We start from the raw sequence: 12,490 nt of genomic DNA on the forward strand, positions 1-12,490 counted from the left end.
CCTATTTATTATTTTTGAACACATTAATACCTACTCGTTTATCATTGGAATCGATTAAAATAAAATAAAAAATATGTACTTTCATCAGCAAATTAATTTTATTAAATACTCACTCCTTCTTATACTAAGTGACTCAAATTTTTCTAAATATAGACGTATATATACACTAAAATACGTCTAGATACATCTAATATCTCGTCACTTGATATGGGACGGAAGGAGTATGTCTTTTTGGTGGGAAAATTGTAGTAAATTCAGTATAATATAGTTCAGCGAAAGCAAGCTAAACCCTTAGCAATGTACTTCCTAATTCCAAAATAAAGACTTCACTTAAACCTTGCAATGGTCAGCAATAATTTTTGCGAAAACTGAAAAACCTACATGTTTCAAACTTGTTGTTGGGGAGGTTATGACCATCCTAAACTGAATGCGATATTCTTTTTTAGAAGTTTCATGGTAAGTACTAAAAAAAGTATTTAAAAAAAATGAGGCAATTGGATACTGAATGTTTGTTTACTCCATCAACTAAAAATTTGTATAAAATGCATTCTAAAATTTACTTTCGGTTTCAATTTACTCCAATGACGTGCTTTGTACAATTTTCCACCGTCGTGGCTGCCACACTAGCGAAAGAAGCACATACAACATGAGGAACCGAAGTGGCCGGGCATCATGTAATTTTTGTATTTAGGACCAGACATTTTGCAATCTTCACAGCTACGCCTCTCTCATTTTCTTTATCTTTCGACACAAGACGACTAAGAAAGTGGTGAACCGTGAGGGGGCAAGCAAGGTACCGGACACGCATGACTATCAGCCCGACATAGATGGAATCTTGACATCGATGACCTAGCGATCTTAGCCCAACCATCATCAATCCTCCTCCACTTCTCCTTTCGGTCGACCATAGTCTGCTTCCATTTGTCCCCTAGTCATTACACGTTCAAGGAGCAGACAAGAACAAGACGGCCGCAAGCATCGTCTACTATTTGCATGTCGCCGCCTTCTTTCTGTATGATTATCCATGCTGAATTGAAAGATGGTTTGGGGAGAAAAGGGGAATTTTCGAAAACTAGAGATCTGACAAGGGTTTTAGAGCAAATTTGAGACATATTGAGTGATCTTTTGCAAAATAAGCTAGCATGGAAGAAATTTACTTTCTCGCCGTGCATGCGTCATTCGTCGGCATGGCACACCATGGTGGCAAAAACTGTCCGAGATACATAGCTTTGGATTAAGGTGAATCTAAAAGCTAATTCTAGGGTGCACTTTTCTACCGTGTTCAAGTTGATGGAAAGGTGAACTTGCCAAATTCATGTATCCACCATGCAGTTACCTATTTCCTAAATGACCTGCCTTTTTCAGTGACATTTAGTGAAAAATTCAAGAGAAAAAAACAGAGATTGGATGCACAAGTTTGGGTTCAGAGACAGGGCTCACGGGAATTTATTTGTGCACAAGGCTATGACGACAGGGACAGCAGTGAGAATCCCTGAACAATAAAATACTAAAATCCAAGGGTTTGACATGGGGTTCATCAAGCTCATGCCTTTGTTTTCTATGGATTAGTACCTCATTGCCCTTGTTTATTCCTGCCATTCCTCTGCATCTTGACCTTTTCCTTTTTGCACATTCAGAGGTACACGCATCTTCCTTGGCATTTGCTATTGCCTTCCTGGTTCCCTCTTCTACACATTTTATTAATTATTATTAATCAGTGGTTACAACTTGTGATCATCTGGAGATTTGTATAATGGAGCATACATGTCAATTTTATTTCCTTTGAGTTAGATGGATAGGTGATGGTCCATTGCCTCCATGGTGTAGCCGTGGTATTTGTTTTTTTCCAGTGGTGGCCCCTCTAAATAACTCTCAGTTGGTACTATAGACTGTAGCACTAATGAAGACAATTAAGCACGAAATTTTCTGCGCCAACAAGGACCTACTACTAGGCATGAAGATAACACTATCCAAATTCTATCCTAAAAAAATCCCAAACAGAAGTCACTAAACAGGACAGGAACAACATCTCATATTTTTAATCAGCAACCAATCGTGCAACACCTATGCTTCTACTTTGCACAAACCCCACATGCAGTTGCCAACTTTCCATGTCATGAATCCTGGTGATACTTGATGAGATCCAGAGAAAGGCTTGGGTGGCTTCTTCAAGGATCCCATCTGTCTTTCTTTTTTTTTGCGGATATCCCATCTGTCTTTCCCATAAAATAAATAAATCACTTTCCTGTTGAAAGGAAGGAAAACTCATGATAGCTCCCAAAGAGTAGATTCAGGATTGGATCATGGGGCACACAAAATGGGGGTGCTGATGCTGTGCCATTTGCAGGACAGAGGACAATGAGAAGCATGGGGGTGGTGGTGAGGCATCTCCATCCATCAATCACTGTCAATTCTGTGAGCATCTACCAAACCTTTCAAGGATAAGAATTTGTACTACACATATGCTCATTAATTAATGTTGTTGTTTTTTAAGAAGCTTTTCTTCTTCACAAAAACCGGAGATGTTATGGAATATGGATTTTTGGTTCATTAAGACCTTGAGAGGCTGCAGGTATGTGATGTATCATGTATATATAGCCATCTATCAGATTTTATCTGTGAATACAAAGCGTACATTTGATAGTTTTGCATACATAATCTATCTGAAAAATATGTTTTAAAAGGAAATAGCCGCTTTGATACTTTAACTTTGGACGATGTATATGTATATAAACAGTCATTTCATAATCCTTGAACCTTACTCTTGTCTCTTGGTCAAACAGTTGTACGTGTGGAGAGAAAACTTTGAAGTCAAGGGGAGACTAGAAAAAGTTCCAAAGCTTACTCATTCTGCTCTTGAATTTATTTCAGTCGTGTCTTTTCAGTTCTTGGTCAACAGTCAAACCGTGTGGATGCTGCACCAAGATATTTTCCATCAGTGGACAGAACCTTGATTGATGGCGTTCTGTAATTTGTGATAAAATGATAGTAGCTTCACCGGTTTCAGAAGTGCCGCATGGAGATTTACCGTGTGTTAAAAGTTAATACCTCGTTTCATAATTTTTGTCTCAAATTTGCTCAAAAGTGGATGTATCTATTTCTAAAAAATGTCTAGATGAATGTAATATTTCGACAAGAATTATGAAACGGAGGAAGTATCAGTTACACTACACACAAATAAATTACGTTTAGTAATAAGATGATGTAACGAGATGGAAAGTCACCTTGTCAAACAACTTCTGTCATTTAAAAACAATAAAATACAGTAATAAAAAATGATGCACTATCAAGCATAAGTTTTCTTTTTTTTTTTGCAAGAATGCACGAAGCATAATAAGTTGCATGCACACTAACAAAATTCAAATGGAATAGGTGCATTGATTTGATTAGAGGGAATGGCCCAAGAATTTCTTTATCGGTTTTGCTATTTCTCATGCGACCGAGAAATGATTATTTCTTAGCCGATGATAACAACTTTTGATTCAATCATTGAGATTCGTTTAAAATTAATGTGGATCCGATAGATAAGAAAATTTTCATTAGATGGCTACAATTGTCGACTGAAAAATAACTATTTCTTAGGCAACTGTGAAATAGACACTTCCTTTCTTTATTGGCATCTGCTAAAATGAACCGTGATGTCCATAACTAATTTAACAAGTTGATATGCAAACCATGGCTTATTTCTTTTATGGCAAAAATGAGACTATAATCTAACCACTAAAATACCAAAATAAGAACACTACAAAGTACTAGTAGTACTTACCTGAAGCATAAATAGGCGTCCACAACAAAGTCCTGCACAAGAGATCCGACGAGGACTTTTGAATTTGAGTCAAGAACAATACCGCGGCGCGCAGAGCTATTATTCCTTTGTGCACATGGCACCACGGTTTGTTGGGCAGAGAAATATCTACAACTATTATCTGTATGTATGTGTATAATAAATACCTGGTATAAAAATCTGCAGAAGGAAATTGGGAGCCAGCTTTTGTGGTCAAAGATGGCGACCAAGCAGCAGAGGAAGCATGGAGCAAAGCGGGATCCAAGGGGAATTGGTCGGTAGGTTCCTTGGTTGGTCTGCTGCATCATGCACGCACGTTCATGGCACACGTTGACACGTACGATTGACGACCCATTCAACAGGCGATGCTAATTTGAAAGAACATCAAAATGATAATTTTCTTTTCTTTACCATAATTTACTGATGAAAAAAAACCCGTCAAGGTTAACCGCAAAATGCTGGCAACGTTTGGGAGTACTACTTGCTAGCCAGGTCGGTCAGTGTTTGTCCTGTGTGCGGTCATGCTCCATGACGGCATTCTTTGAGACATGTTGTATCGGTTTTTGTCTGGTTTTCTGTAAATTAACTGGACAATTCTCTTCTTCTTAATTAGTGGATTGAGATCCAAATAATTTACTGATGGAAGAAAGAGGAAGGGGAGGAGTTATTTTTTTTAAGTGACTAGAACTTCTATCAACTACTAGCTAAACGTCAATGCTCACATTTTTTAAAAACTTCTGATAAATAAGAATTATGTCAAAATATTATTTTTGAATTTTTTTTATCTTGAAAGTCGTTTGCAACCATTAAGTGGTTGTCTTGTTGGAACGAACTCACCACCATCAACTATGCCATGCCGCGTGAACGAAATGCGGATCTAGAAAATGCAATTCGGCGTGAATGAACGAATTGTTTAAATAAGAATTATTAAATTATTGTCAGTTTAGATGTTTTCTTCAGTTAAAGAGAGCATTTTTGTTGGGATTGACACATTTATCAGGTAATATGCTGATTGCTGACCAACCATTTCATGTTTCTGCTGGTCATGTAATCACTAATCATCCTAGCTAGTGCCAGTCAAGTAATAACGCCACAGGGGTAAAGCTGAGACCAATAATAATCCAGAGATTTTTCTGAGTGTTGCACATTACCAGACACGTAAAAACAGTCTCCACAGGGTACGCACCGTCTCCACGTTTAGCTGTTGCTCGATTTGGTGCTAGTTACATCAAGTCGATGGGGACAGAATACAGAGGACGATCGATCGATCGTTGAACATGCAGATGCTTAACTATGCATGACCAATGCCAAACGAAGCACGAGACTGTAGAAAGTAGCTAGACCCGTGTCCATCCATTCATTGACAAGCAAGGTCCAGACAGTCGCTCGCACGTTCAGCCGTCATAGTGCTCAAGGCTGCGATCACCAGGAGGTCAGCAGTACGCCGGGGCTAGGAATGGAGTCTTCTTCTTCCCCGCGACGGAGGCGGTGTGCGGGCAGAGGGAGGAGCTGTTGTGCAGCAGGGTCAGCTTGAGCCCCCTGGCAGCCACAATGTGGCAGCAGCAACCAACCAGGCTTTGTGGAAGCATAGGAACCGTATCGTCTTCGATCACATTAGTCCCAGTGTGGTGCAGGTGCGAACCGATGTGATTGCTGAAGGGAAGGCTTGGAGTCAGGCTGGACTTTTAGGAGTATCTTTATTTAGTACACTTCCGATTAGTGCTGTAGAGTGGAGAGATTCGGGATGATTATCTTGTAAACTTGGCCTAAGGCCGTTATCGCTGCGTCGCAGCTTCCTTCTTTAACGGATGATACACCATCTTGATTCTAAAAAAAAAAGCAACCAACCAGGCCACGTGTCGAAACACAGCTGCAAGCCTTGGCCGCAGTTTAGCTTAAGGGACATGTAATCATCCTAGCTAGTGCCTGTCAAGTAATATATACACACAGGCCAGAGTAGGCCAGAGTACAGCTGAGATTAATGAAAATCCAGGGATTCGCTTCTTGAGTGCTGCAATATCTCCACGTGAAGCTGCCGCTCGAGTTGGTGCTAGTTACATCAGTCGATGGGAGAAGAGGACGATCGATTGATCGTTCAACATGCACAAAGTAGACTCGTCCATGTCCATCGACAAGCAAGCAAAGGTTCAGACAGTCGCTCTCACGTTCAGTCCTCACGCGTCCCACCAGGCAAGGAAATCATACCTACACCAAAATGTTTCATCCCAGGAGGAAACTCTCATACTTTACAAGCGCCATGTATTGGAGTGCTCAAGGTTGCGATCACCAGGAATGGCGTCTTCTTATTCTTCCCGGCGACCGCCGTTGTGCGGGTGGAGGGAGGAGCTGTTGTGCAGCAGGATCAGCTTGAGCCCCCTGGCAGACTCAACGGGCCTTGGCGTCGGCGTCCTCCGGGATCCATGGTGGTGGTGGCTGTTGTAGTAGTTCTCTGCCAGGGCGGCCTCATCAAGGCGCAACCACGCCGCCCCCCTCGGCGCGCTCGCCGCCCACATGAACCTGCCGGAGCAAGGGTTCATCAGCGTCTCCCGGAACTCCTTGGCCCCCTCGCACAACAAGCCCTGAACAAAAACAAAAGGTGCAGTCAGGAATTTGCACACTGAATACCTTTGGCAGGACTGCCACTGCAGAGATTCAGAGGAGAAAGCGAAAACAGAAACATGAATGTTACCTCTGCCATGGCTTTGATCTTGAGGGCGACGCTGTTGGACAGGATGACCATGTTCTTCTGGCTGCCTCTCAGCTTTTGGAAGAGGAGCGCGCAGTCGAGGACACGGTCTTCGGTCCTCGGGGTAACGATGTCCGTGAAGCTCCTCGGGGAGAAGAGGGCAAACATTGGGTTGAAGGTACCGGCAGCAGCGGCTTCTCTTCCTTCATCGTTGCGTTGCATTTCTGTAGGAGTTGCAGGTGGGGTTGGGGCTACAGGCGACATCTCGGATGAGCTCTGCACGTGGATCCACCAGCTCTCGTTCTCCATGCAATCCTCGATCCATTGGAGTATGGAGGTGGCCTTTGAGGATCTCCTGAACAGGCCTTCCCGCTGTTTCATGCAATCGAGCTCCCTGATCACTGGCAAAGACAGACAAAACAGGGTTTCAGTGGATGAGAATAGAACATCATGCAGATGCAGTCTGTTCAGTTAATTACAAGGTGGAAGATTAGATGCAATAAAATGTACTCCTACTATATAATAGAAAATGCAATGCTGAACACAAGCATATTGGATATGGATGTGCAATGGGGCCTCATTGAGTAAAGCACATATTCAGCTAGTAACAGCATAAAAGGTGGTCAAAACTTGAAAGTTACAGAAGCACAATTCTTTAGTTAATACCAGCATAGCATGAGATGGCTATTGCAAATGAGTATATAAAGTAAAAAAAAGCAAGCAGTATTGTTTAGCAGTTGTTAGCAGGTCGAGAGGATGAAATGAGTATAATCATTCAGCAAAAACAAGTCTCACTGAAGTATGGAAAAAATGATATATGCAGCAACAGAAACATACTGCACACTTTGTTTAGATCATACATGCAAGACTAATACTCCCTCCATCCCATATTAAGTGACTCAAATTTGTCCAAATATGGATGTATCTATATTCAAAAAGTGTCTAGATACACGTAATAGAATGTCACTTAATATGGGACGGAGGGAGTACTATTCTTCTCAACTTACCAATCCTTGGTATGATGAGATGAGTTCCTTTTATGCCTCTTAACAGCATTATAGACTTCCTTGATTCATCATCAAGAACACAATAGGTATCAGCCACCATGGTCCAGACTTTCATCCCTTCTCCAATACTATCAGATTCTTGGTTCTTGTGCTGTTCACCAACGAAATGGCCTCATTTTAGAATCCATGACAAAAGTAAAAGACGTAGAAATGAAAAGTCTAAAAATAATCTTTACGGTTACTTACTGGAAGACTGTTCAGTTCATCTTCCAACCTGAATGACACGTCAGCTGCTCTAGCATTAGGTCTCGAGGGAGAATTTGACACCAGAGTTTGGAAGGGGAACCTCTCTACAACCCGTTTCTTTGTGATGACACTTTCAATTCGTGCACGGTTTTCAGACATAGGAGTATCTCTTGTTTTCTGAGCTACAGAAGATACTGGTGTAGAGTTCTCCTTGTCGGAGTAGAATACCTCTTGATCTTGGTCTACATCCACCGGAAATAGGTTCTTTGGAAGACATCTTCTCGCTTTCATACCTCCTGTTGACATAGGTGTCAAGTTCTCCTTATCTGAATAGAAAGCCTCATCATCTACTGTGTGGAAACCTTTGGATTTTGATGATAGACCATTGCATTCCTGTTTATTGACGCTCCTGTTTGGAGGGTATTCTGCTGACATTGAACTATCCATCCTCGAGCCAAGAACCCTCCTACCGATGGACTTGAGACCTCTGGAGGCAGGTGTCACATTTTCCTTGTCTGAAGAGATGTCTCCTTGTCTCACAGGGGAGATAGCATCATACTCTGATGAAAGTTCACCGCATTCCCGTTTATGGACGCTGATGTTTGAAGTGTATTCTGCTAACACCAAACTGTCCATCCTTGAGCCAAGAGCCTTTCCAGCAATGGGCTTGCGACCCCTGGAGGCAGGTGTCACATTCTCATCTGGAAAAAGGTCTCCTTGTCTCACAGGGGAGATAGCAGCATCATACTTTCCAGAACCCAGCACTGAGTTTTCATTGTATGGAATGATGTCATTTTCAAAATCTAGATGCGACATGGGCATAAACTCTGTTTCAACTGAAATTGATGGGATAACATTTTCAGATATAAGTTCATTTGACTTCATCTGCTTCCCAATGTTCAGCATGGAGTTTTCACTATCTGAAAAGGTGTCATGTTCCAAACTCAGAGGGGAAATGGAGTCCAACAACTCTTGGGATCTGTTAGGCTTCAACAGTAGCTGACTCCTCTCCATTATTATGTTGCCCGAAACAAGGGGAGTGGTGTTCTCCTTGTCCAGTAGGTTGCTCTGTTCATTTTCTTCAGTTCCTTTGATATCCAAATTGTCAAATAGACTATCATAAATTATGCCTTCAAGATCGCAGTCCTGAGGACACACGGCAATCTTATTTTGGGCCATTTTATCCTTGTTTGGGATACTTCCATCCAGTTTAAGATGGGAGAAACCATCATGCTTCATGTCTTTGTGCTTATTTGTATTTCCATCAACTCTGTCTTGGGTGAAAGAATTTTCTGACACATGCTCATGTGATTCCAGTCGTACATCCAGCTGTGGTCCTTTGCCTGCGAAGATCTCATCTTTGAAAAGCAAAGCAGAAACGTAATTCATTGGTTCTGACCTCATCTGTAGTTTTGCATCAACTGAACCTTGTGGGACAGAATTTTCAGAGAAAATGCCATGCTGGTTTGTCTCCTTGACAAAACTTAGCATGGAGTTTTCCTTATCCAAATGCTCAGATTTCAGAGGGTTCGGCACTTGATTCTCCTCCATGGTAATGTTGTCCAAGACATGGGAGTTCATGTGCTCTTTTTCTGGTGCAAACATGTTTTCTTTTTCTTCAGCTTCTTTGACATCAGAATTGTCAAACAAAACCATGCAGGCTGCACATCCTTTCCCACAGTTTTGAGAGCACAAAAGATTCTCATTCTGGGCTTCTTTCTGATAGCTGTTGCTCAAAGTGCTGTTTTTCCTTCCTGTGTAAATACGGAGAGATTTGACTGACTTTAACTTGGCCCTCCGGGAAATGGTGCCTGAAGCATCCTGTTTGTCTGATTGGACTGTTGTTCCAGCATTTGCAATTGTAGCGGGCAATGACGGTATTATTGAGGAGCAAACAGATTGTGTGACTGAATTGTCACTAAACATCAGTTCCTCTATGACCCTCTCTCTGTTCTCATCAAATTGTGTGAGTGAAGATTCTTCCAGATAAAAAGAATGGGCGAACCCAGGCAATGGTGGAGCTGAGGGGATGACTTTGGGAGGATATTCAATTTGTTCAGACACTACTTGATGGCCTGTCTCCTGTGGATTAAATTTTTGAAGTTAGCAATGCATGCAAGGACTAAAATTCTAAAATTGTAAGGGAAAAAAAAATCAAGCAGTAGAACTCACATCAACATGTGGAATCCTCAAAAGAACAATTAAACAACACAAGAAGATATTAGTGAAAACAAAATCTATATACAAACATGAACTAGTCATGCAAGAAAATCAGGGTATGGAAAGAGTTTACAAAATCCAAAGTGGATAGATACAACTTGTCAAAGTTTTATATCAAGAAATTTATGATAAATACCAGCCAAACAACAAGTATCGTTAACCAAGGAAAGTAACACATGATCAATTGTTAGTTGATGTCAGTTCTGTCATGCATTCAACACAAAATACATGGCACTCAGACAAACAGACAAGCAATTCAAACTTGCGCAAAAAATCTGGCATAACTTGAGAACCATATATCCCGACAATACATCTGCCATAAGAAAATCATTTGGCAATGTAAGCAATTGAAGAATATGAGATTAGTGGGAAAATTTAACTAATGTACAAGTGACCTAAATGGCACTGAGCAAATTATATTTATCTAAGTAATTCAAGCCTGATAAGTAATACATAGGTGTGGATGTCATGGGAGTAACTTGCGCAGAGGCCCAACACATTCAGGCTCGTTCAGTGTCAACTTCCATTAGAAAGTACAACAGGACAAATACTAAGACTTAGTACTAGGTAAATTACAGGAACACAATAGGTCACATAAAAGGTTGCCAACTAGTCATAATTTGTAAGCATCTTTACATTACCACTGGAAGCAGTGGAAGCTTACTAAAACTAGGCACCAGGCAGAATTCCAGAAAGACACGGCAACATCAAAACTTTCTAATCAGTCATCATCATTTGTAAGCAACTTGGTGCTTTCAGTAAAGAGAAATGCATCATTAATCCGATTACTGAGTAATTCAATATTCACTATCAGAGTTGGATCGTAAATTTGAGTTCAATGCATTTCACAAAGCAATTAAGGAAAGTGGATCATAAAAGTAAAAAATGGATGAACTACAAACTAATTGAATATCAATGATTGTAAATATTACTATTCCAAATAAATCAAACATTTTAACATAATGCATTTTATGATTTTGGCAGAACAGAAGCAAAGTCAGTGGGCAAGCAATCTGAACTATTTGGCAGAACAGAGGCAAAGTCCGTGGGCAAGCAATCTGAACTAAAGGACACAATTAATTGGTACCCATACCAAATCCGACGACACGAAATGCATCTAAAGTTACATAGAAGTTTTCAGTATTAGCTTGTTGGAATCAAACCTGGTGATTTTCCATGTCCATTGGCTCCGTCTGCGCAGGCACCAACTCCTTGCTTGCCTCCTGTGCATTTCATCAAACGCTTAGAACACAATCAAAGTGGTTACAGATTCTGCACCGAGTGTCAGAAGGAGTTGTCTACCTGATGAGCACAGAACTCCTCCTTATCCTCCTCAATAAGTGGTGGCAGCAGATCGTCCATCTCAAGTGCCTCGTGGAGCGAAAGCCAGTGAAGCCGGTACTCCCTCTTGGAGCCCCCAAGCTGCAGCACGTCACCGACCGCCAGCTCCACCGGCGTGTTCGTCGGGATCCTTTGACCCGAGACCCAGGTCCCGTGCACTGGATCAAATCAAAGCCCAACCATGGGTTGACGCTATGTTAGCTAGTAGCATTCTGCACTGATTTGATCAAATTGCAAACATATTCACTATCACCGCAGGTCCTTCCGAAGATGATAAGGACACGAGGTGGAGCTAAATTCTCACAACGTTGACGGTTCGACAAGCAGATCCGAATGAATCGATCAGATGAACTCCCCCCAAAGTATCCCCAACAAATATCTCAGTCTACACGAATCGATTCACCCAAACAAAAACCTTAAGGTTCCTGTAACTGTAAATCCAGGCAGGCGCAGAGATCGCGAAGCACGGCAGGCGCTCGCAGAGGGTGGGGGGAGTGGAGAGGGAGGCGCGATCTGAGTACCGGAGGAGAGGTCGGTGACGGTGATCCGCCGCTGGCGGCGGCGGCAGCGGACTTCGAGGTGACGGCGGCTGACGCTGGGGTGGTCGACGAGGACGTGGCAGTCGGGGTGCCGCCCGAACAGCACCGGCGGGTCCTCGCCCTCCTCCCGATCCCCACCCCGGCCGCGCCGCGCCTCCTCCTCCGGCGGCGGCGCGTTGAGGAAGATGTGCTTCAGCACGACGCCGCCCTTGGCCACCGCGAACGCCGCGATCGGAGGAGCCGCCCCCGCCTCCACTTCCGCCACCGCCATGCCTGCCCGTCGGGTGCCACGAGGGGGGAGGGGAGGAAAGGATGCTGACGCTGACGCCTCTCTCGCTTGCTGTGTGAGAAACGTTGCTGTGGAATCGGGGGAATTCGAAATGCGGAGTAGGAGGAGCCGGGGGCCGATTTGAGGAGGAGCCGGGGGATCGCAACGGCTAGAATTTTATCTCCATTTTTTTGTTCCTTTGAGAGAATTGGAAAGACGCGTCTGTTCCGCGCTCCTTACCGGGCCGAATGACCGGTGGGCCAACCAAGAGCCTGTGAGTGACTACTGGGCCGAATGACAGGTGGGCCAAGCAAGATCCTGTGAATGCCCGGTGGGCCGAATGACCGGCTATAATCAATCTTGATTTTTTTCAATCTAAACAGCGAAGCAAGAGACAAG

General features: G+C 42.8%; 1 protein-coding gene and 1 long non-coding RNA gene across 2 annotated transcripts; one reads left to right on the forward strand and one right to left on the reverse strand.

Moving 5' to 3' along the window:
* Positions 1–80: 80 nt before the first annotated feature.
* Positions 81–3,045, forward strand: LOC112268767. The gene is made up of 3 exons (XR_002960214.1): positions 81–2,415; positions 2,495–2,572; positions 2,784–3,045. It is a non-coding gene; the product is annotated as an uncharacterized LOC112268767 (long non-coding RNA).
* A 2,596-nt stretch (positions 3,046–5,641) lies between these two features.
* On the reverse strand, positions 5,642–12,232 carry LOC100846336 (FHA domain-containing protein PS1). The gene is made up of 7 exons (XM_010240975.3): positions 11,806–12,232; positions 11,246–11,442; positions 11,107–11,166; positions 7,724–9,805; positions 7,478–7,628; positions 6,474–6,871; positions 5,642–6,363 (listed from the first exon to the last, which is right to left on the reverse strand). Exons 1-7 carry the CDS (start codon positions 12,092–12,094, stop codon positions 6,088–6,090), a joined length of 3,453 nt encoding a protein of 1,150 aa, XP_010239277.1. The 5' UTR covers positions 12,095–12,232; the 3' UTR covers positions 5,642–6,087.
* Between the last annotated feature and the right edge of the window lie 258 nt (positions 12,233–12,490).

This window comes from Brachypodium distachyon, chromosome 4, assembly GCF_000005505.3.
Source record: "Brachypodium distachyon strain Bd21 chromosome 4, Brachypodium_distachyon_v3.0, whole genome shotgun sequence".
NCBI lineage: Eukaryota > Viridiplantae > Streptophyta > Magnoliopsida > Poales > Poaceae > Brachypodium > Brachypodium distachyon.